The 27872-nt window shown below is 34.5% G+C and overlaps 1 protein-coding gene across 1 annotated transcript in view; it reads left to right on the forward strand.

Moving 5' to 3' along the window:
- LOC150107733 (neurotrimin-like) overlaps positions 1-27872 on the forward strand; it is a 274283-nt gene that overhangs the window by 124469 nt on the left and 121942 nt on the right. The window contains exon 2 of the mRNA XM_090391503.1: positions 16612-16817. Coding sequence (XP_090247629.1) covers positions 16612-16817 — 206 coding nt within the window. The remainder of the gene's footprint in view (positions 1-16611; positions 16818-27872) is intronic.

Raw genomic sequence — 27872 nt, forward strand, 5'->3', positions numbered from 1 at the left:
CCTTTCGATCCATCACCGCACGTTGTCATCTAACTGTATCTCATAAAGAAACTTATGCTTAAAAATAAAAAGTGTATTTGGTAAATGACATATTACTTTCATAAACCAGCAAAATATTAGACAAATTTATTAAATTCTTTTTATAATATTATTTTCTTACTTTTCTTTTGTTTTTTTAATGATAATCTCTAATTTTGTCCAGTCAGTCTGTGGTCGCTTTTATATACGATAATACAGGGAATTAATTTTGAGCATTCAATTTACAAAAAGTAAGAATCCCTCCACACACACACACACACACACACACACACACACACACACACACACACACACACACACACACACACACACACACACACACACACACACACACACACACACACACACAGAAAAACGAAAAAAACCTTTGAATTTAAACCTCAGCTTCATCAATGAGGCGAGCTACAAATTACCTTTTTCTTTGAGTGCCATCTCCTATCGGAGGTCGGCGACCACCTTGGCAAATTTTGAGCGATTCTCAGCTATTCTGAGCAGTCTCTCAGAGTTCATGCCAGTCCACTGTCTGATGTCTGCCAGCCAAGATTTTCTTCGTCTTCCTTGTCTTCTTCCATTTATCTTCCCTTTTATAATCAATTGACGTATCTTATATTTTTCATTACAAAGTAGGTGACCAAGATATGCAGTTTTCCTTCTTTTTATGGTATCCAAAAGTTCACGTGATATCCCCATTTGTTTCAGTACTGCCTGATTGGACGTTTTTGCTGTCCATGGGATTTTTAACATTCGTCTGTATAACCACATCTCGAAGGCTTCAAGTCTTTTTATTGATGTTGTCTTCAAGGTTCACGTTTCTGCACCGTACAGCAGTACAGACCATACATAGCATTTAACCATGAGTACTCTAAGCTCTAAGTTTAAACTGCGGTTAGACAGTATTGATTGTCCGCGCGGTTAGCCTAGTGGCTGTGCGCTTCGAAACCATATGCCTGGGGAAGGAGTGTCCCAAGTTCGATTCCCATCAAAGACGTAAGGAATTTGAGGATCTTTCTTAGCCATAGTGAAGTTAGCCGGTCTTGGGAGCGGGCAGTAGGCTTTTTTCCGCCAGTTTATCTAGCGTTTTTCATCCGGCAACGTAAACACACACGGATCTACAGCCATAAATACTTAACACCCCCATGAGGGGGGCTGAACTCGCCCTAATAGGGACGGGAGAGAAAAAGGGAGGAAACTCCATACGAATAAATAAATAAACAGTGTTGATTTCATCAAAAATTTTTTTTCTTGCCATTTCAATTCTAACTTTTATAGGCATTTCTGAATTGCAATCTTCATTTAACCAGCATCCGAGATATTTAAACTTTGCCAATTACCTTACATTAACTTATTTATACATTATGATTTTATAAAGTATAAATTTCGCCGGACGAAATAAAAAATTACAACACTATCTCTGTAATTCAATACATGGAGCTAGAGTCCTATTGGTTTAGCATGAAAGCAAGAACAACTAGTTTGACAGTAAATAGGCGCATAATACGTTGTCATTTGGTATAATCTTATCAAAATATTGACTGGAATCTTATAAACATATTTGGAACGAACCGGACTACCGAATCATCATAGAGAGGGCAATTGTCGCATTGGCTGCTGCAATGACAACAGCAGTGAAGCTAGAATGGAACCGAATTCCTGCAGTATGCTCTTAGGAAACTATTGAAAGTTCTTTGAGTACTTTGAAAATATCATAAGTGCTTATTAATGTAATTATGGCTATCATAGCCTCTTTTTGTTTAGGAGTGTCCCTTATTTTAATACATTGGCTATCATTACTCAAAAAAAGGGTATATATATATATTTTAAATTTTATTTTTGTTTTTTTTTTATTCATTCCGACAAAGTTCCGATGACGGTCAGACGACGACCGAAACGGTCTACACCCCCGTTAACCCCTGTCCCAGTTTCCACATAAGTATACCCTTCCCCTTCGTCCCCCCCTCTCACTCCTCCCCCCCACAAAAACCCTAAACAAAATAATATTTATATATATTTATATATATATTATTAATAGTAACCCGGGTTTCGAAACTTATTTTCCCGCCTCAACCCCCCCCCCCCCCATGTTCCTTCCCCCTCTTCTTCCCCGTTTATAAACAACCTTCAGCAGGATCATGGAATTGGAAGGCATCGTAGAACCAAAACAAGGTATGTACAATATTTTTCCACCTCTTTTATTCTGCCATAATTGCCTTCTATACTCACTCATAATGCTCTAAATATATATATATATATATATATATATATACCCCTTTTTTGAGTAATGATAGCCAATGTATTAAAATAAGGGACACTTCTAAACAAAAACAGGCTATAATAGCCGTAATTATATTAATAGTGTTTAAGAGGAGTAACATGGGAATTTTCCCAGAAACTATACTTCATAAATGCTTAATTAAAATATTACTCATATTTTATGATCATTTAATTAAAATATACTTTATAAGATAATTAGGACTGACGTATTATATTAAAAATTCTAAATTCTTCTGTAAATTCTCGAATTTTCTGAACTCGCAGCTTACTGGCTTGAGCAAGGAGACATTTTAGATTTTCCTATGGATCATATTTTGGGTTACGGAGTATGGAAGTATTCCATAATCTGTCTAAGGGCTATACGACCCTCGCATGTAGCTGCTTTCTCGGTCATAAAACTTCCAAAGCAAAATTTTTCAAGATTGACGCCACACTGCCTGGTGGCGCGGTGCATGTAGCTACGTTGAGAATTGCGTGGGTTGATAACATGTTCTTTCTTTGTCGACATTGAAGTCACTACTATAACCGAGAACCGCGTTTTGATGTTTCAAAAAGGTGGATTCATCTCATCAATGTTTTCATAAGGTGGAAAATGCAACAACACATCAGTTAATGAAAATAGAATTGGTTGATTGTGCAGTGACCCACGAAAAATCTTTTGAATTGTTAAGTGATTTTAAGAATGAATGAACATTAGCTAAAGGTATTCTGAATCTCTTATGACCAACAAAAAATTTTAAACCAACGGAAAATATTAACCAACATTTGAACAAATAAAAACAATGGAACTTTTCAGTATATAAAAACTGAAAGCAGTCTAAAGCGTTTACAGGGAAAATGCGCCATATAATTAGGAGAGACAAGATTACATATAGCTGTGTTGTGAAAAAATGAAAAGGGACACGGGCTGATCACATTAACAGATTAAACAATGAAATACTGGCCAAAGAACGAGATGGAGAGATTATTAAATGCTTCGGTATCAAATTATAGTATTAGTTAAATATATATAATTGGAGAACATTGAGGAAGGTCAACATGCAGCATTAGCGATGAGAAGAGGATTAAGAAAAAAAAAATTCAAGTCACACGACTAAAAAGAGTTTGGCTCTAATTTCTGTGCTTTTTGATTAGATCAGTATTTGTTATTCCGAAACCACTTTCAATCTCAGTTACTTTTAGTACATCATTGAACTTTTTTCTACGTAATTTTTAATATTTCATTGAGTTCATATTCCATAAGCTGTGTTCTTCCAGCAATTTGGAGAGAGAATGACGATTTCGCCCTGGGAGCGTAATGGATGGCAATGCTGTACCAATGAAGTTTAACTGAGGCTCGGCTGTTGCTGTTACCCCCTGGGGCGCAGAGATTCGAGAGTTTTGAGTTCGCTCTCTTAAGGTTTTTGCCTTAAGGGAGCAATTTGAGTCTCCGGGAAAAGTGTTCTCCGGCACGGCCCGCTGAGGGGTCATGTCGGTGAATGCTTTTCTTCGGAATTTGAGCGGTTCTGCTCGGTGGTGGTGTGTGGGTGGAAGGCCATCACTGAGTGGAGCCAACGCAGAGATGGACGGTCTTTCGCCCACGATTGAGTGGCCTAGGGATCGTCTGAATTTTTAAAGACGGCTTTACCTTTACATATGTTCTTCCAGCAACCTAACCCATCTAATGAAAGAAGGTAATTAAGATGTTATCTCCCTTTAGTTAGACTGCAAGGATATCCAGATCTGTTTATCATCAGTACTTTGATTTCCTGAGATTCGTGGGATTTCACTCCCACTTCCTTTTAAATTAATCAGTTTTTTCCTCTCAAATTGAAATTATACAAATACATGATTATAAGTTTTTATAAGTGTACAATCTCTTCACCCCCTCCCCTCTCTTTTTCTGTGTGTGTGTGTCTAATTTCTTATTTTTTTTTTACGTTTATTTTGCATTTGCTTCCCACATTCTTTCATATTTCATATTTAGTCCATTATTTTTGCATTCATTTTGCACCCTGCCCAATGGCTCTTTCCATTTTATCCTCTCTCTCTCTCTCTCTCTCTCACACACACACACACACACACAAAGATCAATGTCCGGAACACTAGAATTAGCTAACATTAAAGTGAAGATTATCATTCTATGGCCAATGGCAGACAGAGGTGCAGCGATGCATTTCACAGAACACGAAAATACTTATTATTCAATGGAAAAACTTTCTTATTACAGTAATATACTCCTGAGAGTACTAACTATTTTTAAATAAAATTTAAAAGCATAGCATTCCTGGCTGTTTAGTTTTTGTTTTATATTTGCCTTGAATTTATGTCATACCACTGTACAGACGACGTGGTTTTAGACTGAACTGTTTTTTTAGTGCACTGCAAAGATATTAAGGGCTATAGAAAAGGTCGCCTTTGGTTAAGTATCGGGTAACTATAATGGTTTCAGAATTCATTTGGAGAATGTCCAACTGTTTTGTTGCTTTTGAAGAGGATATGTAGCCTAACATCAATCTTTTAATACAAATTGGGGTCGGGGAATTATCATTTTCTCATCTTTAGAATTATCATGTACCCGTTAAGCTGAATGGTTATGTTGGTTATTGAAAACAAAACAACAATCGTTTATTTTTACAACAGTCAGTCAGATAATAATCCTGCTTGGTGGCTCTTTTTTTGCTGTAAATTTCGATTTAACCAGAGAACAAACGCTGCTTCACTGGTTTTGTAATCATTGTTTGCTCCTTTTATGTAGACACCATTGCCATTCGGTTTCCTTGGTAACACGAGAAATGAATTCAATAGTTCTTACTATCGATCTTAAATTATAATTAAAACCAGATAAATATGAGATGTGCATAGATTTTTTTTTCTCTAGAATTTTAACATTTGGGTGTTTTAATTTTTAACACTCGAAAGATGTACAGATTGATATGTTACCTTTGCTAAAGCAAATGTCTAAATATTCAACTCACGAAACATTTTTTCGTAGCTGCAATACATAGATAACATAACATCAATTTAAAAATATGCCAAGAGTAGGTAGAAATGTTATTATTACCATCAGTCAGAATTTCCGTCACAATCATCCTTATCTTAAGAGATTTTTCAAGTCTTATCTTCGTGCCAACGTTTTTATCATTTTTCTTTCAGTTGACAGCAGCTATGAGGTCATATTTGGCCCAATTTCTAAGGTTCCTGTGTTTTTCTAAATGTAACTAAAATAATGTATGTCTAAATGCTAGTAGTAGTAGTAGTAGTATAGCTATCCAATTATATCAAACACATTCGTTGTACTACAGTTAAGTAAACATTTTAATGTATATTTTTATTTTGAAATGTCAAGTACTTTAAGAAGTTCCAAAACCTTAAAATAACTTGAAAGATTGTTTACTTATTAACAGTTTCGGTATTTTATGTTATGTGATAGGTTGGTGAAAAGTTGTTCAATACTCTTTTTTTGTAACTTCACCAGTTATAGAACCTCGTTGTTCAAACAGCGGTGGGCTGTGTAATGTGTCTGTTGTTACAGTAAGAGTTATTGAAGAAATTTTTGTAACAGTAGGCAGTGTCTCAGATTTTTATGTAGAGAATTTTATGCTCAGCCACTGGAAAATTCAATACTGGTTAGTCTATGTTAGGCATCCAAATTAATTCTTTGTGTAATTTTTCTAATTTTGATAGCTCACCGCTTACATAATCCCTACAACATTATATCTGAGTATAGACTTCACAAAGTTCGTGATATATGATTTTTTTTTATCTAGCTGTATATTTTACACAAAGAATTAATTGCTTTTCCAATTACCTATTTTGGTAATTGGAAATGCATTTGCATCCATAGCGCTAGACTTCCTGAAGAAGCACTGTCACACGTTCGATTCTAGTCGCTGATTAGAGGAATGTTTTTTCTAAGCATTTCTTTGTTTTTTTAAGCATTTCCTAGTTTGTCACTTTCTGGCATGAACAAGTAGGATTTTCCTCAACTCATATTCCTTTTTTAATCTCGAAACTCAAGAAAATCGACCGTTTAACATATTATTTAAGACAAAAGCATATAGTGAAGGAAAAGGACCACGATATGGCTGCAATTATCTGCTGTATTCTCCTCTCCGCTTACCTATTAAAATCACTGGTAGCTTTGGACCAGCTATCTGTGGAGATTAAGGAGGGTGGGGGGGGGTAGCCATCCTACTGTCTTCAAAAATTGAGTTAAGGCTAAATAGTCTCGCTACTTTACTCCCTTTGGTAGTAAAATTCGTTAGCAGATATATTTATTTATTTTACGTTAGTTAGTATCATGTCATTTGCTTAGAAGATTTTTTTAAAAAGCGGATTTAACAGGATGTTTAGGTTTGAGCTTAAGTACGAAGATATTCTATGTGTTTAGTAAATTTAATGTACCGCAGTGTGACTTGATGGCAAATTATGGCAAAATTACTGTAAAAATATGACGTTAATTCCTTTAGGTTTAATTGCTTCGAAAAAAAGCACGATCAATGGCTAGGGTGGGTAGTTAATAATGAGGTATCAATGTCAGCAGTGATTCGCAATATTTGAATCTACATAATCTGGTTGTGAATGCCATTCATGTACACATGTCGAAAAGAGTAAGCAATAATATCATGTTGTATCTCTATATCCTGGCTATGATTAGTGCCTACTTTGGTAATTTGAGCTCTGCTTGATAGGTTAGTTCTAAATCAAATATACAGTATTCTTTTTATTCCAATACAGAATAATTTGATGAGCGATCAAGTGTTTATGTCTACCAAGTATGGTAGACATAAGGAGGGCAGAGATGGCTCTAAAATGATTATGTTTGTCCTTTTATTAAAACAAATTTTATTATATTAAATCCTTTAATTGTAATGTCCAAATATTTAAAGTGACGGAGTAAACACGATAAGCACTACGAACACTTTACTGGCACAAAGTGCATATAAACAACAGGGGAACTACGCGACGGACAGTGCCGCATTACGCTAATAGCTCGCATCTCAGTATGACGTGCATATGCTTGCGCGCTTAGCAATATGACACTGTGGTAAACACCGTGCTGCTAGCATCTTTCTCCCTCCTAAGTGCTACAAGATGGATTTTTATTATTTTTTATACAAAATAAGAGAATTGTGTAGGATTGTATTAAATATAATTAAGGATTGTAGTAAATATAAATATATTTATATATCGAGAAAAATTGGGCGGCTTGTGCATAAGGCACTATGGAACTGCAGCACCCGAATTTTTCTCGATAAATATATTTATTAATTTATTTATATAAATATAATATATAAATATATATATTATTTATATATTAAATATTGTAATATTTAATTTTACTTTTATACGCTAACGAGTGGTTAGTGTATCCGCTCTCCAGCCAAGAGGTTGCTGGTTCTAATCCCGCGTAGGCATGGATGTTTGTGATTGTCTTCCGCCTTCATACATTCACCCAAGTACACATACACTCTCTCCCAATATGGATTGGGTAACCATGGGAGTAGTAGACCCAAAACCTCCCACAATGGGAGAGGCCTTCACCCTGCAGTGGGTAGAAAAATATAAGCTCTTCATCATCATATTATATACATATACATATACATATCACCATAAATTACTTAAAATGTATAAAATTCAATGAATATATATATATAATTCAATGAATATATATATATATATTACCATAAATTACTTAAAATTTATATATATATATATATATATATATATAATTTATATATATATATAATTCAATGAATACCATAAATTACTTAAAACGAACAAGGAAGAAAGCACGCCAAACTGCACAAACACTCAAGACACATGTCTTGAGTGGCAGAAAACTATACGCAGTTCTCTTGAGTGGAGTAAGCTATCAAATCATATACTAATAATTTAATGGTGTATGAATATTTTATCAAAACACTCTAAAAAATCTCAAAATATTGGCAAATATTTCAATTATTCAAAAAGTATTTTATATTTGACAAAATTTATATTATAAATATGATATACTTTTTAAGACTAAGTAAATAAACGTTTTAAGTGAATTATATTCTCCAGTAGGCTATTCATATAGAAGCAGTATATCACATTATATTTTATAGCTATCCCATGATGAACAACAGCTACTTCCTTTCAGATGTGTATGCTACTATGTTATATACACATCTGAAATGTATATGGGAATATTATGCGAAGCATCGATATTCAGACCAGTTTGACCATCCGTTGAGTTTTTCAAACTTAACCGCGGATAAGATAAATAGTTTCAGTTCAACAGAACTCTTTCTCCAACAATGGACAAATATAAATGAAATGAAAGATATAAACGACTTCTCTCTCTCTCTCTCTCTCTCTCTCTCTCTCTCTCTCTCTGTATGCTTGAATAAGTATCGTGTATGGATACAGGTTTAGAGCTATCTTTTTAGATTATCCATTTAACGTATAGCTTTTTCAACTCGTATGACCATCTCAAACAACCTGTACTAATAAAATTTGTGACCGGTCTAGGTGGTGATCCTTTCTCATAAGAAATGGCAAGATATACATCTGAAAAGAAATTTGCTGTCATCCATTTTGGAATGAATACTGTAGAAATCTGTCGTGAAGTCGAGTTGTCTTATGTCCGTATACAAGTTGAGCAATTGTGAAGTTACTTCACTGGCAAACTTTATTTGATCATTACTGGAAGGATGAAAAGAAGAATATAATTTCTTCTTTTAATTAATTAATTAACATCATCGTATAATAAACTCCTTAGATTATTCTGTTGAGAACAATAGTGTTTGAACTACCGAAAGTTCCGAAATGCGGATGAGTCGGTGAATTGCAGATCAGAGATTCTCCGATGGGTAGCGTGACGATATTTTGAAATTTCCTACTTAAAGTGGAATTATGAAAATACGATAGTGAGAATGACATAATAGCTAAGTGCCAGAGAACAGTTTATTAAAAGATTACGTTCTGAAAAATAAACTCCAATGAATATCGGTTTTACATCTTAATTCCCATTAAGATTTTAGTGTTGAAGTGAAGAGATAGTAAGATGTCATTAGAAACCACAGAATTTCTTCCAGCAAAAGTACACAAGATATACCAAATATGTACTTGGTTTTAATCTTTTACCCCAGGAAGTAAAACAATCTTTTTTTGAGTGAAATATATTCACGTCTGAGCTACTTGTATATATATATATATAGGCTAATGACTTCATATCACTTGCCTTAATATGTATCCCATAAAGTAAAGCTAACACACCTTTTAAGGCGTGTAAAATGCTTTGTGTAATGGGAAGGGCCACTACCCAGAATGATTTCGACCTTTATGGAAGTGTGATCATCGGAGCCAGACCCAGAAGAGATATCAAGGTTGAAGTAATGCAGAATATAAATCAAAATGTTTTGCTTCTTTTCGAGAAAAAGGTTAAATTTAAGTATATAATTTCTTGGTACCTTTAATGTGTAGTATAAATAAGTTAAAAATCTTTCAAAGTCTTTCTGTTATCCAGAAAGTTTTATTAATAAGTTCTACCACCTTTCAGCAACTTATATACAAGATATATATGATTTCTGCATTAGTTGGCGTTCGGAGTATTATTCTGATAATTACCATTTATAATTACCATTTATGATCAATCTCTGTTCCATTAAAATTTATTATATTACGGGAAAATATTAGAACCTACAGTTAACGTAATCCATTCAACATTCAATTTATTTATCTTTAAAAAAAATGCGTGAGTTCTTTGGAATTACGACCGAAGGAACTTAAGCTATGAATCTGTATTACATTAAATGTGTTCTTCTGTATGTTGTGAGAGGAAAAGCCTTCTACTTCCGTATGAGTTCGACTAAAATCTCTTTAAAAAGGAAAAGCCTTGAAGATAAACGCATCATAGACTTGCCTTCCACATCTCAGAAATAAAGCCAATGTTAACTGAGGATGCTGAGAGATCATGAACATTTTCAAGTATCGACGCTGACTGTTTCAGCATGCATAATGCGTGCACTTGTTGCTCTGATCACAAAAACTGAAAACCGAAAAGTTATACTCAATTCTACATGTTTTCAACACCGTACTCACCACTCCTGTTTCCTTCGCCACTTCTACTTTTCCAAAAATAAATTCTCACCTACAAGGTCGGCAACCTTTAGGTGACTATTTTTAGAAAGACCTTGTACATTCTAATGAATGTTTGAAAAAAAAAGGGAGGGGAAGGTTTATAAGCTATCCTAAATTGCCTAAATTTAGGTTTGTTGCTTATAACTATGGATAAATTTTCAGCAATCCATTTTGCCAAAATTGCCAATCACCACCGTCTTCGATGTGAACTTGGTTTTCTGTTTTCATCAAATATGCTTAAAGCTATTCCATTATAGATCTTGTAGTGACGCTAGAGCGATATTATGTTTTCAAATGTGATTTTATTATACTTGCATAATATTTCTATAGTCAAACGAGTGCATCTTGGATAAACAGATAAAATGCGAATACAGTGGGCCATCAATTCTACTCGCTTTGATCAGGAATGGCATTGCAAACACTACAGTTCTCGTATAGAGCTATTACTTCATAAAAATCACCTGTATGCGAGTGGGTTCTTCGCTTCTGAAATTTTCTAAGGAATGTGGAGCCATCTGCGGGGGGGGGGTAACATGTTGCGAAGACAATGCGCGTCACTAGTTGCGGTCCTGTGTATGCGGGACGATACTGGCATTCCTATTAGCTGTACGGAGAGCCGTTTGAAACAAGAGCATGGTAATGATACCCTATTAGGAGTGAGGCAGTCGGCTCGCCTCTTTCTTCACATCATCAACGAAATGTGTTCACTGCCTTTATCTGGCAGACATTCCCTTTACTGCGAGTCCCTGCTTCTACGTTCATCACGAAATCCATTGAGAGGCCGTAACGCAAGACGCCATGCGATATATTGCCTCGCTCAGCTCAACTGTACTTCTAACTGGTATAAAATGCCACCAGATGAGCAAAAATAAGAACTTTCCATCTGCCAAGTGCGAGCTGCCTCAGCGTTTCCGAAATTCTATTTACTTGCTTTATTGAACAGTAAACATCACAATGGTGCTTGGAGTTCTCTCACATTCCAACCCTGTGCTCGGAGAGAGCGCTTCTACAGACCTTCGCCCTAACCTTCGCATTGATATTATCACCTGTTTCATGTGCTTAAATAGCTTCCGCTTCCGGTAAAGTATTCGGCACATCCTTTAAACTTTTTTCATTTGAGTTTTATCACTCTATCTCACTATTTGTGCCTGCTCTCTCTCTCTCTCTCTCTCTCTCTCTCTCTCTCTCTCTCTCTCTCTCTCTCTCGCAATCTATATGCCTTTCTTTCTCGGTCTATCTACATAACGCTGCCCAGGTTGTCACATACAGATTTTTCCTATAGTGCAAGAAGTAGAGGTTGCCACATCATCAACTCAGAACAAAGCCTTTGAATGAAATTCCTTCTAGAAATTGCTTCGGTGCAATTTCCAGTTGCTCTTCTCGATTTTGTTCACAGATATCTCTTCACCGGCAGCGAACACTTTAAAATACTGCTTATGTGATTAACTCAGTTTTTAAATGTATTTGTTTAAGATTTAAGGTAGGCGGAAAACTATTTTGATTCCATTCATTTTTAAAATTATGCCAATCGTATGCTGATAAGCATTTTTCTCGTTTTCTATTCTGTTCTACGTATCATTAGTAATCTAAGATAAGTAGGGAAAAATAGATAGATGACTGTTGAATCGCGGATTAAAGATTTTAGGCACAACAATCAATATAGAAAATGTGTGCAATACTTCGTTGCAGATTCTATAAATGAATACGTTGGAATGTAACTCAAGATGCTTCCATCCTACAACATTGACGACTATTGGAATACTGAAAGAAACAGAGAAATGTTTCTCTGTTTCTTTCTCAGAGAAAACAGAGCTAAATGCAATACAATATACAATTTTGTGATACCATAAAGAAATCTGTAGATCTTAAAACCATGTGTCACTCTTCAATCACAGAAGTTGTTAACCGAGTTGTGGAACAGTCATTTGAGCCAATGCTCTGTTTTGCCTTGTAAAAATCCGAGATATGTTCAGTGGGAGATTAGGCCAGGTTAAGACCGATTTTAGCTATATTTCGTAAAAACACCTACGCATCTGTAGGTTAGTTGTTTTGAGTTTACAACCAAAGCAACTAAATTACGAAGCCATCGTATTATGTATGAAAAAAAAAGTGAAATTGTGTAGAATGTTATGTAAGCTTCGTAGTTTAGGGCGTCATACTCATAGATGAATGGATCGCAAGTGATAATTCTTTATAGCATAAGGCAATGTCCTAACCTGCATTACAATGGGAATAACGTAATCATACCATAAAATCCTGTAATGCCTTTCATCCCACAAAGGGAATAGGCAGAACGCCTTTGGAGAGTCTCCGCAGAACGGATACTCTCCAAATAGCTAAGTAAATAAATAAATTAGTACAAAAACAAACCGCATCTAGTGCCTATTCCCTCTCTCAAAAGTTTATACAGATTGAAACTTGGCCTGCCTGAAAAGCTTATCTGATTCGTTATGTGTTTCGTTGAATGAAAGTAACGATTGTATATATATATATATATATACACACACATACACATACATGCATACAACGAACACTAAAATCTGTCCTTATCTTTATAAGGACTTAAAGGGGCGAAGCAAGAATGCTTTTCATCTTCCCCGTTATCTGTAGAGGACAATGTAGGGATAAGGTTATTGAGCTATTAAAGCTCTGATAATGGCAGGAGGGTAACAGCAATAGCCGACCCTCAGTTAGAACTTCATTGGCTACAGCATTGCCATCCATCACCCTCCAAGGGTATTAATCACCGCATCTCACGGTCGATTCCGATATATATGACTAAAATCTGTCCTTATAAGGATTGGCTTAAAGGGGCAAAGCAAGAATGCTTTTCATTTTCCCCGTTATCTGTAGAAGACAGTGTAGGGATAAGGTGTTATTGAGCTATTAAAGCTCTGATAATGGCAGGAAGGCAATAGAAATAGCCGAGCCTCAGTTGGAACTTCTTTGGCTACAGCATTGCCATCCATTACCCTCCAAGGATATTATTATTAATCACCGCATCTCATGGTGGATTAAATTCACATCACCAAATATATATAAACTGAAATGGTGTTTTAATATATTCTTTAAATTCTGGATTTATTTTTTAAATTTTTATTATTTTGCATAATATATCACAATTTATAATGAATTAAATTTTTATATATATATATCTCTACTGTTTTAAAAATTTACACACACACATATATATATATATATATATATATATATATATATATATATATATATATATATATATATATATATATATATATATATATATATATATATATATTAAATTTTATTATATATTATATATTTGTTTTATATATATGTATGTATTATGTATATGAACAAGATACACGTGTAGAAAGATCCGTAATAACTGTGTATGTATTACACAGTTATGACATTTAAATATAATTTAAAATGCAGATTTAAAGAGCGAATATGCATAAGGATACACATAAGTTCCAACGCTAAAAATGTGCTAAATAAATATTATTAGGTCAAGTTGTAATAAAGTATCCATGCTGGCATTCTATATGGAGTACTTGGTACAAGAAATGTATTTTAATTTTTTAGCTGCTTATTCAGCTAAATAACATTTCTAATAGCTGTATATAAACTTCTGCAAAATATGTACTCACGTCATTCAAATTTTAGAATGCATTCAAGTTATTCTCTCTCTTTCTCTCTGTTAATCTACCATTATTGTCTTCCTTCTTCTTAAATGCTACTTCTTCGCGTTGCCGAACAGTTTCTTTTCCACTTGGTCCTGAACTAACTATGTATGCCAACCGGAGTCATTCTGCTCCACGAATTTGATTTGGGACAATGCCAAGAGATCTACTGGAATATAATGAATTACACGAAAACCATTATCACTATTCAATTCTCTGATGACCGTCTCGTAGAATGACAGCGAATTCGTCAAATTCAATCTCTTTAGTAGAGCGCTGCCATGGTTACATGGATGAAGCAATTTAGCTACCTAAATCCACAAAAAGAATCACCGAATAGACATTTCTTTGGGCTCGATTCCAGGCCAGATAATGAGCATTTACTAAATAAATCTTACCAATTAAGTTGATATCCTTATGAGTCTAAAATGAAATTTATTTGGATGCGATAGAGGTTAAGATTCGTTAGAGCATAGTGAAGTTTTATCGCAATATATTTATATAGATGATTAATTTTCAAACTAGAAGAATATCAGATAACTGGAAATAAAAACTAGTTTCAGTTTTGTAGAAAAGCAGGAATAGTTGTAAAAAATTAATTATTCTCAGAAATGAGTATGCCGTGTTCTGGCAGTTGCCGATGTATTACGCTATAAGAAAAATGACAAAAATTCGGATCAATCGAACTCGATTCTTTTTGAAAAAAAAAAAAAAAAAGATACAAGACTTGGCTAAAACAAAAGAAGTTCACTTCTTTGTTTTCCGAAAAAGTTTTGAAAGAAAACGGATCTCCAAGTTTGGTGTTGTGTTACAGAATGTAAATGGGTGAATTCAAGCCTTGCTCAGGGATGCTTGGAGAATCCGAGTGCGTGTTCTGCCCTCAAAATTCCACTGTTCGATTTCTTAGTGAAACATGCACGACGTTTGCCGACAACTAAGGATTTTTTTTTCTTACTTTGGGGTTCGTAAATGAGTTTCGTAGTAAAGTACATTGCTGCGCAACTCATTTAGGAGTGCGTTTAAATTTTTTTAAAGCAAAATAATTTAAATGTATTTAATGATTAGAGAGTAGTGAATGTATTTATTGTTGAAGCATTTTTCTTGATACTCTTATATTTAATTAATTAACATAAAAAAGCTTACCTGATGCAATGGAGAAGCATCTCGCTTGTATTTAGTTAGTGCAATATGTGTGTGCATGCGTGTGTGTGTGTGTGTGTGTGTGTGTGTGTGTGTGTGTGTGTGTGTGTGTGTGTGTGTGTGTGTGTGTGTGTGTGTGTGTGTGTGTGTGTGTTGCTGATGGAGGAAGAACAATTCCTTCGTTCCTATTCTAGCTCGATCTGATAAAGAATAATGAAAACCGCAGGTTATTTTTACAGTTGCAACTCCTATTTTCATCCTCCACTCCTCTCTTTTATTTTGGTTCTTTCCTCATTTTATCCCAATTATTTCTCAGAATGACATCACCTATTAAGATTGAATTTCGTGATACTATACTAGGGAGGGATGCAAGCTGGAGGATGCAGATGAAATTTAACAGAACAGGCCTTTTAGAAAACCACTTCCATCTTACAAGTCCCCTTCAGATGGAAGTGGTTTAAGAATGATATTTTTAATTGATTTGACAGCTTCTGAGCCTCCGCAGCTCAGTCAAGTTGGTTCGAATCCTGGAACCAACCTCTATCAGGGCTTTTCAAGTGAGTTAATCGATCTCATTCGGTGGTGGCAAAGTTTTTCCCTTTCTGGAAACTCTGATGTTTCCTCCCGCATACAGATAAACCGGCCAGGAGAACACACGCAATTTATACAAAGTATATTTATAAGCATAGGACAAACGACCTTATCCTGGGCAGTTATGGGTGCTTTCGAGTCTGTTAAGATCCGTAGAAGAAGAATTAATAGCCTAACATTTTATTATTATGATATCATGATAATATGCTGTTCGTCAAACTCTCACTTCACTATATTTAGTGAGAAATTGTTGGACAAAAGAGGAGGATGAACAAGAACGGAGAAAGAAATTCCATTTTATCAACTCCTTGGGCGTTTTCATATCGAATCCCAGTAGAAATGTTTGTGTTGAAACGTATTCGTGGTAATTAATCGCATAAAAACAACAAGAAAGATAAACAATTGGTATCATTTGACTTCGTTCAAATATGTAAATTTCAAACTCGCTCGCGCGATATACTTGTATTAAATACAAGTAAACAGAATCAATATCAAAACATTGCTTTGTTGTAGTACATGAATATAAACAAGTGAGCAATATACAGATAAATGAGTCATACATAATGCAGCTGTGGTGATGACTTCATAATCTGGTGTCAAAACGTTCTAAATTAGAACGTCACACTGCGAAATTTTGGATCATATCTCGTACTTGTTATCAATATTAAGACGTTATATATAAGTATAATATTTTATATGGTTTATCCTTTTCAATTTCAAATTAGGGCATTAGTATCATACATATCTGAAAAGATTTTTTTATTATTATTTTCTAATTCTTATTCTGCTTTCATTCCAGGTGTATTATCACAAAGTCTAGTCCGCTATCCACATATACAGCCAGAAAATGTCCTCCAGGGAACATTTGATGACTTTTTCCCAACCTTACCACAGAGCATTTTTAAATCTTCATATATAGAACCAAGCTCAACACGGAATATTACCACTCAAGTAGGGCAGACAGTATATTTACACTGCGTTGTTGAAAATCTGGCAGAGAGAACCGTAAGTGTATTTTTTAAGGACGTGTTTTCTTTTTTTTTTTTCGTATAATACAAACATATTATAGACAGAGTAGAATTAGAGTGATGATACTCTGTCATGTTGATAGGCTGTTATGTATTAAACATTTACCGGCTGTCATATATGCATTCTATTTATAGAGAATATGGAGACTGGTAATGCTATAGGAATGTACAAATTGACTGACATTTCTTTTATGTTTCATTGATTACCTTGGAGATTTAGGCTTTACTTTGAGTGAAAAAAGTTTTCATAAAAGATAAATACGAATGGAAGATAAATGCTCAGTCTTTTGTGTAATGCTATGACAGATAGGTTGGAATTTATAGTACAACTTGGAAAATGACACTCAAAAGTTATGAAAAATTGCTCCGTTTTAGACTACATAAAAAAGGGCACTATATTTCTAAATACCCTTAGATCACCAGCTTTAAAATATCAGTATGTACATGGAGCTATTTCTTTTTTTTTTCCTTGTTAATTAAAATGGACGGACAATTTGTTTTACAAAATTTGACTATGAAAACCGGTGTAATATGAATTAATGTGGCTTGTAAATTAACTAAACGCATAAACTTTTCTGCAATAAACCAAACAGTGGTAATTCTCGTACATTCCACTTCAACAGAGCGCCATTTCTCTTACTGTTCTACAAACTAAAATGCGCAAGTCAAGTCAGTTATATTTTGTGCTTTATGATGTAAACTCCAAACATTGTTCACAACTCAATTACTTTTCAAGTATCCTCCACCAACTGGCAACTCGACGATAATATGATTAAACGATATGAAACTATTCTGTCAACAAATGATGAGGATAGAAAACTACCCTTTTTGAATTATTCATCCAATGTTTATATAAATTATTAACTTTAAAGCTTTATTATGGTGTATAAGTTTTATTCATTTACACATAAACATTTTCTGAGATAATTAACTATAATAAAGAAAATAAAAAAATAATAATGTATTTTTATATATATTATAAGAATTTAAATTGAATTTATTATTATTATTATTTAAAAGGAAACTCGATATTTTGTGCTATTCATCATGTCTCTATTGCAATCATGAATTATTCTCACGCTAGGCTGGTCTCTCTTTCAAGTGAAATACGACTCTCTATTTATGATGTGAAGTTTTGCGTTTACAAAATCTACAAATTAATGAAATTGAAAAAAAAAAATCAATGTCGAAGTATTCTTCTTTCATGCTGAAATGTATCAAATGTTACAAAAGTGTGTAAATAGCAGGTAGATAGTCGTCTCATAACAGGAAGAATTAGTTTTTTCAGTTATTTTGCGTTCGTGTCGAACTTACTTTACAAATGTTATTTTTAACTACTCTAAAAACAAACGAATTAAGCCTGCCAGCACGTTATAGGCTGCCAAATATTAGCGTCTTAATAAAATATGGCCAGCAGCTCTAATACTCCTGATATGCGTCGTTCTTGCTGTGATTTTTGCACGGTGAAAATTGTAGTCATTAAGGCTTCCTATGCAGGAAAACCTTATCTTTATTTACTGAGTGTAGATGAATAATAATCGATCAGCTCTGCTGACAATGTTTCTGATTTTTTCCTTTTTTTTTTTTCTTCAACGTTAGTTGATTGGATCTAATCGTAGATCATTTTTATCTTTATAACAACGCTAAAAAAAGTTATTGTTTTTCATCCTTTTACACGCGCATTTCTTAGTTCATGAATATGCATTGAAATGTCGCTGTGATCTGATAGACTTTTTTTTTTTTTTTTAAATCATTGGCTTTGTAATCTAATTTTTGAAAATGAACCATGTTTTATGAACTCTTAGCTCTGTTGAGGATGCTCTTATCTCTTTAATTAGAAATGCTTATTTTTTTGCAAAAGAAAAAAAAAGGAATATTATGCACTGTAGGGAGAAGAGGAAATCCGGATTTTTAAAAAAAAAAATCAGGAGAGACAATTTTTTTTTTCCAGAAAAGTATGAAGTATTTCTGAAACTATGTTGACCGGTCCAATGTTTTATTGGAAACTTTCAGCAAAACGGAAAGGCTGACTAACAAGAGATAAACAGTTGAATTTTCTCCTTGTTTACCAAAAATAACTTACCTTTAAAACTTAGCTTTAAAAACAGAGATATTTCCGAGACTGCACGTAAGTTGTTTGGGAAAAATACTTAAGTCTGTTTGTGAAATTTGGAATGAAAACTGCACGCTTCACAAACAGAGGCAAGCAGTTAGGACCGTTTCTAGCTCGTTCATATCTTGTTGTGTATTACGTAAATACTTGTTAAATTGTATTACAATTCTTGTTTTATAGCCGAGCAGAAAAAATACAGAGGAAAAATCAAACAAACAGATGTAGATGTTTGGCAATTGATATAAAAATATAAAAAATAATGAATAATAATAAACATATATATTTATTATTATTAATACTAAATAGTAAAAATAAATAAAATTATAGTATTGCTTACATCATTCAGGTGCAACTTTTCATTTTCCTTTGAAACTAATAGATTAAATGTAAACAGCATCTTGCATATTTGTATCCCGAGTTTCAGTTGTTCCACGTAATCTCCTTAAACACCGTTATGAAGAACAAGAACTATTCCCTGACAGGAGTTGTATATCGATTACAGTTAGGTACACCATAGAAATCGATGGAACCAATATTGGGACACTTCCAATCTTTAACGTTTGCAGATTACACTTAGTAGGTTTGTAAGTTAGTCCTCAGAGAACATCTGTTTTCTTCTGTGATCTTTAAGAGGGCGCTTCATTAGCAAAGTTCCAAATGTAAATTCATACTAATTTGCATGCGAATGATTAACTCAAAAGTATGAAATGAAATTTGAATTAATTAAATATTTCTAAATGTATCAAATGTTTCGTAAAAAAGTTACAGTTTTTTTTATAAATGTTAAACCCTCTTGATGCGATTATTCATACCAAATGACTCTTACTTCTCAATTATTCTCTATTTGAAAAGCAGTAGGAAATTACGGATCTAATATGCATGAAATAATTATATTTATTATAATTACTTATAATTACAATAATATTAATTATAATAATAATAAATATTAATAAATAATTATGATTATTAATATAATAAATTAGTTAAATTTCATGGTAGTCTAAATTTCTGATAGTTTTAAAATATTACCTCTTATATTATTATATAAAATATATATATATATATATATATATATATAACTAAATAAGCTCTCAACGGATGGAGGGGAATCAATCGACCGTGAGATGCGGTGATTGATTTTCAATCCAATACCCTTGGAGGGTAATGGATGGCAATGCTGTAGCCAATGAAGTTCTAACTGAGGCTCGGCTATTGCTGTTACCCTCCTGCCATGATCAGAGCTTTAATTAATAGCTCAATAACACCTTATCCTTACACTGTCCTCTACAGATAACGGGGAATATGAAAAGCATTCTTGCTTCGCCCCTTTAAGCCAGTCCTTATAAGGATATATATCTCAACGGATGGAAATATTTGGTCGGTTTGGAAGATAAGTCCTTTTTAGGACTTCCAGGGTAACAATTAGCAATGCTGAACCGAGGAAGTAAACTGAGGTTCGGCTGTTGCTGTTATCCTGGGTGTGAGTTTTTGAGTTCGCTCCCTTAGGGTTTTGGCCTTAAGGGAGCACTGAGTGGAACCAACGCTGAGCGGTTCTGCTAGGACGGGGAGCCCGTCTGGGTGTAGGACGGGGCGGCCGTCACTGAGTGGAACCAACGCTGAGACATGGACGGTCTTTCGCCCACTATGGAGTGGCCTAGAGATCGTCCGATTTTTTGAGATTTTACCCTTTACTTACTAATCAGGGTAACAAATGGCAATGCTGTAGCCAATGAAGTTTTAACTGAGGCTCGGCTATTGCCGTTACCCAGCCATGACTAGAGCTTCTTAGCTCAATAACACCCCATCCACACAGATTTTCTTCATTCAGATGACGGGATAAAGAGTCAAGGACTCAGTTCTTTTAAGAACGGATGGAAATGTTGGAGTGAATTCGGATTAATCGACTGTGAGATGCGGTGATTGATTCATTCAATCCAATTCCATTGATAGATGGCAATGCTGTAGCCAATGAAGTTCTAAGTGAGGCTCGGCTATTGCTGTTACCCTCCTGCCATGATCAGAGCTTTAATAGCTCAATAACACCTTATCCCTACACTGTCCTCTACAGATACAAATATAAGGACAATATGCTCATAATAAAAAGATTTTTTCAAGCTTTTTATTATATTTGTGTATAATAAAAAAATAAAAAATGAAATATAATAAAAAGACTTTTTTAAGCTTTTTATTATATTTCACATAAAACATCAGCCGAAACAATTTGTGGTGGGGGGGGTAGGAAGTCCTTGGACCTCAGAATACTTCGGTCAGTCGCAAAAACAGCAGGAGAGCGCCCAGAAATGTAATGTAATGTTTTTTTTTCTTTCCCTGGAAATTAGTGGAGTTGTAAAGCATTAGTACCTATCATTAGCTCTGAAAATTATTGAAACACTGCGAAAACTAAATCCAAATATTCTTTCTGATGCTCAGAAACTTTCCATCCTATTGAACAATGCGCAGGCTTAAATGAACACAAGAATGACTGTACATATTCACTATCCATTTCTAGACGTGGGTCCGTCTAACCATATCTTCACGAAATAGAAGGAATATTTGAAGGAACATCATTGGTTGGTAAAGGATAAAAATCAAGAAAGTGGTGAAGATGGTGATTTCATTAAGATTATTTTGCTCATTACAGACTCGACACAACTTTAGCGGAAGAGCATATGCGGAGAGGTGCTTACATTGAAAACTAACGCCTCAGAATAAAAATCTGAGGATAGTATCGATTTGTAATGCTTATATAGCCTTGAGAAAATCGCATTCACTTCCATAGCGCTAGACCCGTTATAAATTCGCTTTTAATCACCGACTAGAGTAGCTTTTTTTCAGCCGGTTCTCTAGTAAAAAGAGTTCTTTCCTCCTGGAAACTCTGGATTTTACAACGAAACAAAAGAATATCTACTGTAGAACTCATAAGTATAGACAACACTATACAGTATTAGAGCAAGGGATCACGATATGGCAGCTTTTGTTGCCCTACTCTCCTCCCCGAATGTCTATGAAATCACTAATAACCTTGGACTAGCTCTCAGTGATGGCAGAGAGTAAAGGTTGGCTGCCAGCAATCCTTCGAAAAGTTTCTCAGTGCTAAAAATGACTTTGATTACTCCCTTTGGGCAATAAAGGGAGTTACAGAATTTATTTATTCCTTTTATTTAAATACAATATCTGCTCCATTACAGGGGAAATATGGGGAAAAAAAGAACGAAAAAGGCTACGTTTGTATCGCGTCTGTATAGATTATAATTTATTGCTATCGATATAAATTAATCATAATTTGCTAAAGAAATACTTCAAGTAAATTCTGCAGGCAGTTTAACTTTATTCCTCTTCCTCCGTTATGTAGTTTGGTTTGTTTAATCGGCCACATTCTACCTCACAATTCTCACAACAACAACACGACATTTCAATTACTTTCATAATTCAGCTACCTGTCATTTTTCATTTTGTATTTCGTTTTTCTCTCATGTTTTAATATATACTCACTGAAAACTGTTTCTTGTATTTCATTGGGTTTGCTTTTAAAATAAATTGCACGTTGTTTGTTCTCTGAATATTAGTTTCTGTGTTGATTCTGCATTAAGAGGCTTTTCTACTTTAAACTGTGTGCAGTGTTTGCAAGTGACATTGTTCTATGTTTAGATTTAGTTTAGTCAATAGAAGCGCATGTTCAAGTGAATCCTTGGGGAGGAGGGGGGGGGGGTAAAGCAAGTGAAGGAGACCATCGGACCATTATCGGATTTGATAAAGGGCATGCCAAGATGTGTAAATCACCGTCTGCATCACTCTATGGATTTATCGACTGAGCTATCCTAAGTCCAGTGTCGATCTTTAGCTGTGTGACCTGAAATCAGAAAAAAAAAGTTAGTGTTTTCTTTGGAAATTTACCAAAACCTTTTTTTTTTTTGCCTTTAAGGAGTACGGTGGTGAAAGAAATCCCACTGGAAATAATATCCGATTTTTCGTCGTATGTGAATGTGTGGAACGAGAGTTTTGTCTCATTTATTTTACTATAACACTGGCTATTACTTATAAGATATAGAACTAGTTTCATAAGCGAAATATCACTCTACTTGTCGGAGATCTACTCTTTCTATAACACAATAAGCGCACAAAGTAACGGGAATTGTGGTGTGGAAAGATACGATTGGTATTTGTGTGTAGTTTAGGATAGCGGAAATGAAAGTTTGGCTCGACTATGAAAGCAATTTGCTGCAATTTTATGAGCGTGTAAACGGTTTTGGTAATTGAAAACATCTGCAGAAGGGAAACATATGTGTACGTTACAATTCCCTGTTCTCCGAGGATATTATGATAGCATTATGGCACACCGAGCGTTTGTTGTGTTCTGCGTTCTGGAAAGTAGCTCTAAACATAATGCTTTGGTTGGTGCAGAGTCATCAGTGCAGATGAGAATACGTCACTTTCCCCATGGACATCCAAATGTAGCGTGTATACGAAGCGTGGCTATAAAGTAATGAGACTGATTTTATTGGATGACTTATATTTGGAGAATAGGCCTGTTGCTTATTGAAACATGCTCTGACAACTTTCAACTGTCAAGATAAGTTGACTTTGGCTAATAAACATAATGAGCAACATTCTGCATCTTGCTTGTAATACTGGTAAATGATCACTGCAGCAGAGCAGTTGCATTCATTTTTGGGTGGTAGGAATTTATCAATAAAAAAATGAGATTTTGACCTCCGTGAAAAGTTGTTCAGAGTAAATTGAAAAGATGTTAGTGCGACGTATATATTAAAAGGATGTTAATAATCTAAGAGTTAAATTTAGCGACATACACAGTACCATTCCCTTTGTGAGTATATGTTTTGAAGATACTGTTCAGATGGCAGTGTTTTCTGGGCGTTAGTTTTTGCCAAAGAAAGTAATCATCCAAATTGGCAATCGTATATCAAGACTTGGGTCCGATTGATTTCTGACTTCTAATTAAAACTGAAAGTTGTCTTGCAAAACGCATACTAGATGATGTTGAGAGCATTTCAATGCTCTCAACATCATCTAGTATGTGGACTTGGAAACAATCATAGAACAGTTCTACAAATGTTCTTTTCAATAATGGCTGTATGTAAAGAGTGAAAGACAAAACTCCATTTCATTCTCCATTTTCCTTTGCAGAACCTGTGAATACATTCAAAAAGAGGGGGAAATGAGAAATGTGATCACCGCGATGCTACTGTATGTAAGCAGATGAAAAAGCTAATCTTACGCACTCCGTTTTTCATATTCTTGAAAACGAATTTCTTTGAAACATGAGAAGAAAAGTAGGCTTTCATTTTGATCAAAGAAACCGCGGGATTACTTTCGACCAAGAATGTAGGAGCGTTTTCTTTTTATTCTTTTCCAATTTGCGTTCCCAGCAATTATTTATACTTTAAAATATTTATTTTCTGAAAATGGAAATATCTATACATGTCCATGTCTTTTACCTTATCTATACTCCTTGTTTTTTTTTCCAACAATACTCCATAGCACAGCCTTCACTTGGAAAGATCTCGGTTTGAGTTCTATCCGGACCCTTGGAAATTTTCTAAGCACTTCTCAGCTGTAGATGAGTTAGCTGATTGCATATTGTTGGAGGGGACCGTGGTTTTAGAATCTGCTAAACATGCTAACCGGCCAGATAATGGAAGCATTTAATAGACATCGTAGACGATGCATCTAAGACATAATCACCTTCGCCTTATCGATTCAACCCAGTTCGTAGTCTGGTTCAAAACTTGATCTGCATGATTCCAATACTTTCCTTGCTCTTGGATTAAAGAAAACTTTTTAAGAGAATAATATTGTCCTTCAAATATTTCTCTTAGTCGATTCAAGTCATAAATTCTTCTACACACTCATCCATTTCTTGAATCATTCACAATTATGGGATCATTTCAACTGTACTTCACATTTTCCATATAATTAAGGAACATAATTTTACTAAAAAGCTAAGTTATGATTTTGTATATTTGAAATAATTTCTTTGCAAATCACACATCCATAAAATTGTTATTGGTGACTTATTATTTTAAATTTTATCAATTAATAAGTTCGTTCTCTTTCAATCCTTTCTCTATTCTCCAGTTGCTTTAACGTGTGAGAAAGTAATAACACGACAGGAGGATTCCCATTTTTGGGCTTCCTGCTTCCAGTAAAGTTAGTATTGACTAATAAGGTTAATTTTTTTATAAGAATGATGTGGTAAGCACACAAACCTCTAAGCATTAAGAACATTAGCATAGTTCTTCATAGGATGTCCATTACTTAATATTATTCTGATTTACTATGTCTTTTCACGCCATCGTGGGAACGGACTTTTTTTTTCGTATGTAAAAACGGACGCTATTTTTTCTTCATTCAGTCAAATGAAGAAAAAAAAACTTCGTTGTTTTCTTCATTTAACTGAATTCCCTTTATTTTGTTATCTTAAACATGTCCACGTCTTTTACCTTGTCTATACTCCTTGTTTTTTCACTACAATACTACATAGTATAGTTTCGTGGTATAACTAGAATTTTACGAATCATAAGTTTGTTCTGGATTCATTTTTGATTCAGTCACATTACGAATAGAATAACTGATAAAGATAAGGTGAGAAGTAAAGTGCACTATAAGGAGTCGTATGGAATCAACGTTATTTATGCTATGTGTCGTGGTTTTGGCAAGAGCTTTCTCTCCGCACAAAATACCTGGTTGGTTTGCAGGCATGGTTGGTCGAGTAGTTAGCGTATCCGCTCTTCAGCCAAAAGGCTGCGGGTTTGAATCCCGCCGTGGGCATGGATGTTTGTAATTGTCTGTGAAAATAATAGTGGTGGTATGGGTGGTAGATGGCGTTGATGATGGTAGTTACAGTTCTTTGTAGTTGGTGGATTGCTCGGTGGAGACAGAAAGTTGTAGAGAGTTGCCCTCCCTCGATGACTCCCTGGAAGTGTGATGTAATAATAAAATAGTTTCACGTTATCTTTTTAGTAAGATTAATATTCGTACATGTTAATCCCAACGGTCATCAGCAGACTCTGCTGTCAAGTCAAGGACATGTTCCTAGATCTATTGTGAGGAAGAACCCACGATTTCATAAAAAAAAAGCCTCCAACCACTATTCAAGACTGCTTAATCAAGAAGAAAAACTAATTAACGTATGACGGTAATATCATTATTTTAAGAGAATATATGCCCTTAAAAACCTTGTGTTTCTTATTTCTTTTGATACCAGTAACTGTTATAACATCTCTGCCATCAAAAGAACGACAGGCTTCTTTGTTTGGTGTTGGATGTTTTGCTGATATTGTAACATAGAAAATTGACATCCCATACCCGAACGAACAAAGCGAAATGCTTTTAATATAGAGAATGATGGAGATTTAATAACATAGAAATTACAATCTAGATACTTAAAGCGTTTTGTATACTTTTTAAATGTTGAATTTTAAGCGATGACCGCCATGCAAGGTTATCTTCAAAGCATTGTTGTTATTATTCAAATAGCGAACTTCACTCGCATTACATCTGAATTGCTATATGCATACGAAATTCATACAAATAAAATAATAATAATAATAACAAAGATAGAAAATGGCTTCCCAATAGATGTATATTAGAATTTCGAAAACGATTTGCATTTCCCATTTATAAGAGAAGCACATACATAACTGCATCGATCTATTAATATTTTTTTTTCATTATACATGAAGAATTACAAACAAATGTGATTCGTTGAAATGAGGCAGATCAATTTCGACAACAGCAACTAAATCAACTTTAGAGATGATATTTTATTAAAGATTTTCTGAATATCAAACTCATCGAAAGAATGCTATTATTAACTTTCCTCTCTACAAACAAGGAGCTTTTTCGAGCCATATTAGCTATCCAAAAAACGAGACAGTTGTTTCACACTGGGCTATGAATTTCATCTCCCACCTAAAGACAATCACAAACATCCATGCCCATAGCGGGATTCGAACCCGCAACGTATCCGTTGGATAGCGAACACGCTAATCACCCGGCCTGGTTGTTTCTAATTTTCTGGTAAGGCAGTGTATTCAGTTATGCACAGCAAGTTGAAATAATTTCTTTGATGAGACTCCCACTCAAAGAAAAACCTGTAAATAGAACAATAGTACTGTGGATTAGCTAAGGTTTACATAATCCGGAAACTTGTTATAGGACCCGAACAGGAAGTTTTTTTAAGCCGCCTACGGTTTCCAGTAAACAAGGTTGTGGTCTCGCATCCGTAGATGAAATTCTATTCCTCATTTTACCATTGCTCATTGTGTGTGTGTGTGTGTGTGTGTGTGTGTGTGTGTGTGTGTGTGTGTGTGTGTGTGTGTGTGTGTGTGTGTGTGTGTGTGTGTGTGTGTGTGTGTGTGTGTGTGTGTGGATTCGATAAAAGAAATGCAGATATCCAAAATAAAAAAAAAAGTGTCTTTGATTTGTCATCATTCTATCATTATTTTTGTTTTCAGAGAACTAGTGGATAAAGTTCATAGTTTAAACGAAGTCTTTATTTCTTAGCGATGGAGGGCTTCTGACGTGCATTTTAATCATTGGAATATTTTATTCTTAGAGCTTACTATTAAGACGATGTTGTAAACTTTATCAAAGAAAAGAAAAAACAGATTAACGTTGAAAATGCAGTATACGAAGTTCAATCCCTATTCTTAATAGGATGAAATTTTGAAAGGAAAAAAAAAAAAACGGGGTTATAATAGAGTTAAATTTTTGAGCCCAGCGAAACGGCATCTAAACCCGTATAGCAGCATGATTGTGTTGCGAGTTAAAATTGATCGCGATGTTGTACAATGAGTTACTTTGGTTGCAGTGGATTGGGAATTGGTGGGTCGGATAATGCATTTCTTTAATGTTCTCTGAAATTTAATCTATCAGACTAACAGCCTAGGGCGTCGA

This window comes from Typopeltis vanoorti, chromosome 4, assembly GCF_054136105.1.
Source record: "Typopeltis vanoorti isolate ZY-2024b chromosome 4, IOZ_Tvanoo_1.0, whole genome shotgun sequence".
In the NCBI taxonomy this organism is placed as follows: Eukaryota; Metazoa; Arthropoda; class Arachnida; order Uropygi; family Thelyphonidae; genus Typopeltis; species Typopeltis vanoorti.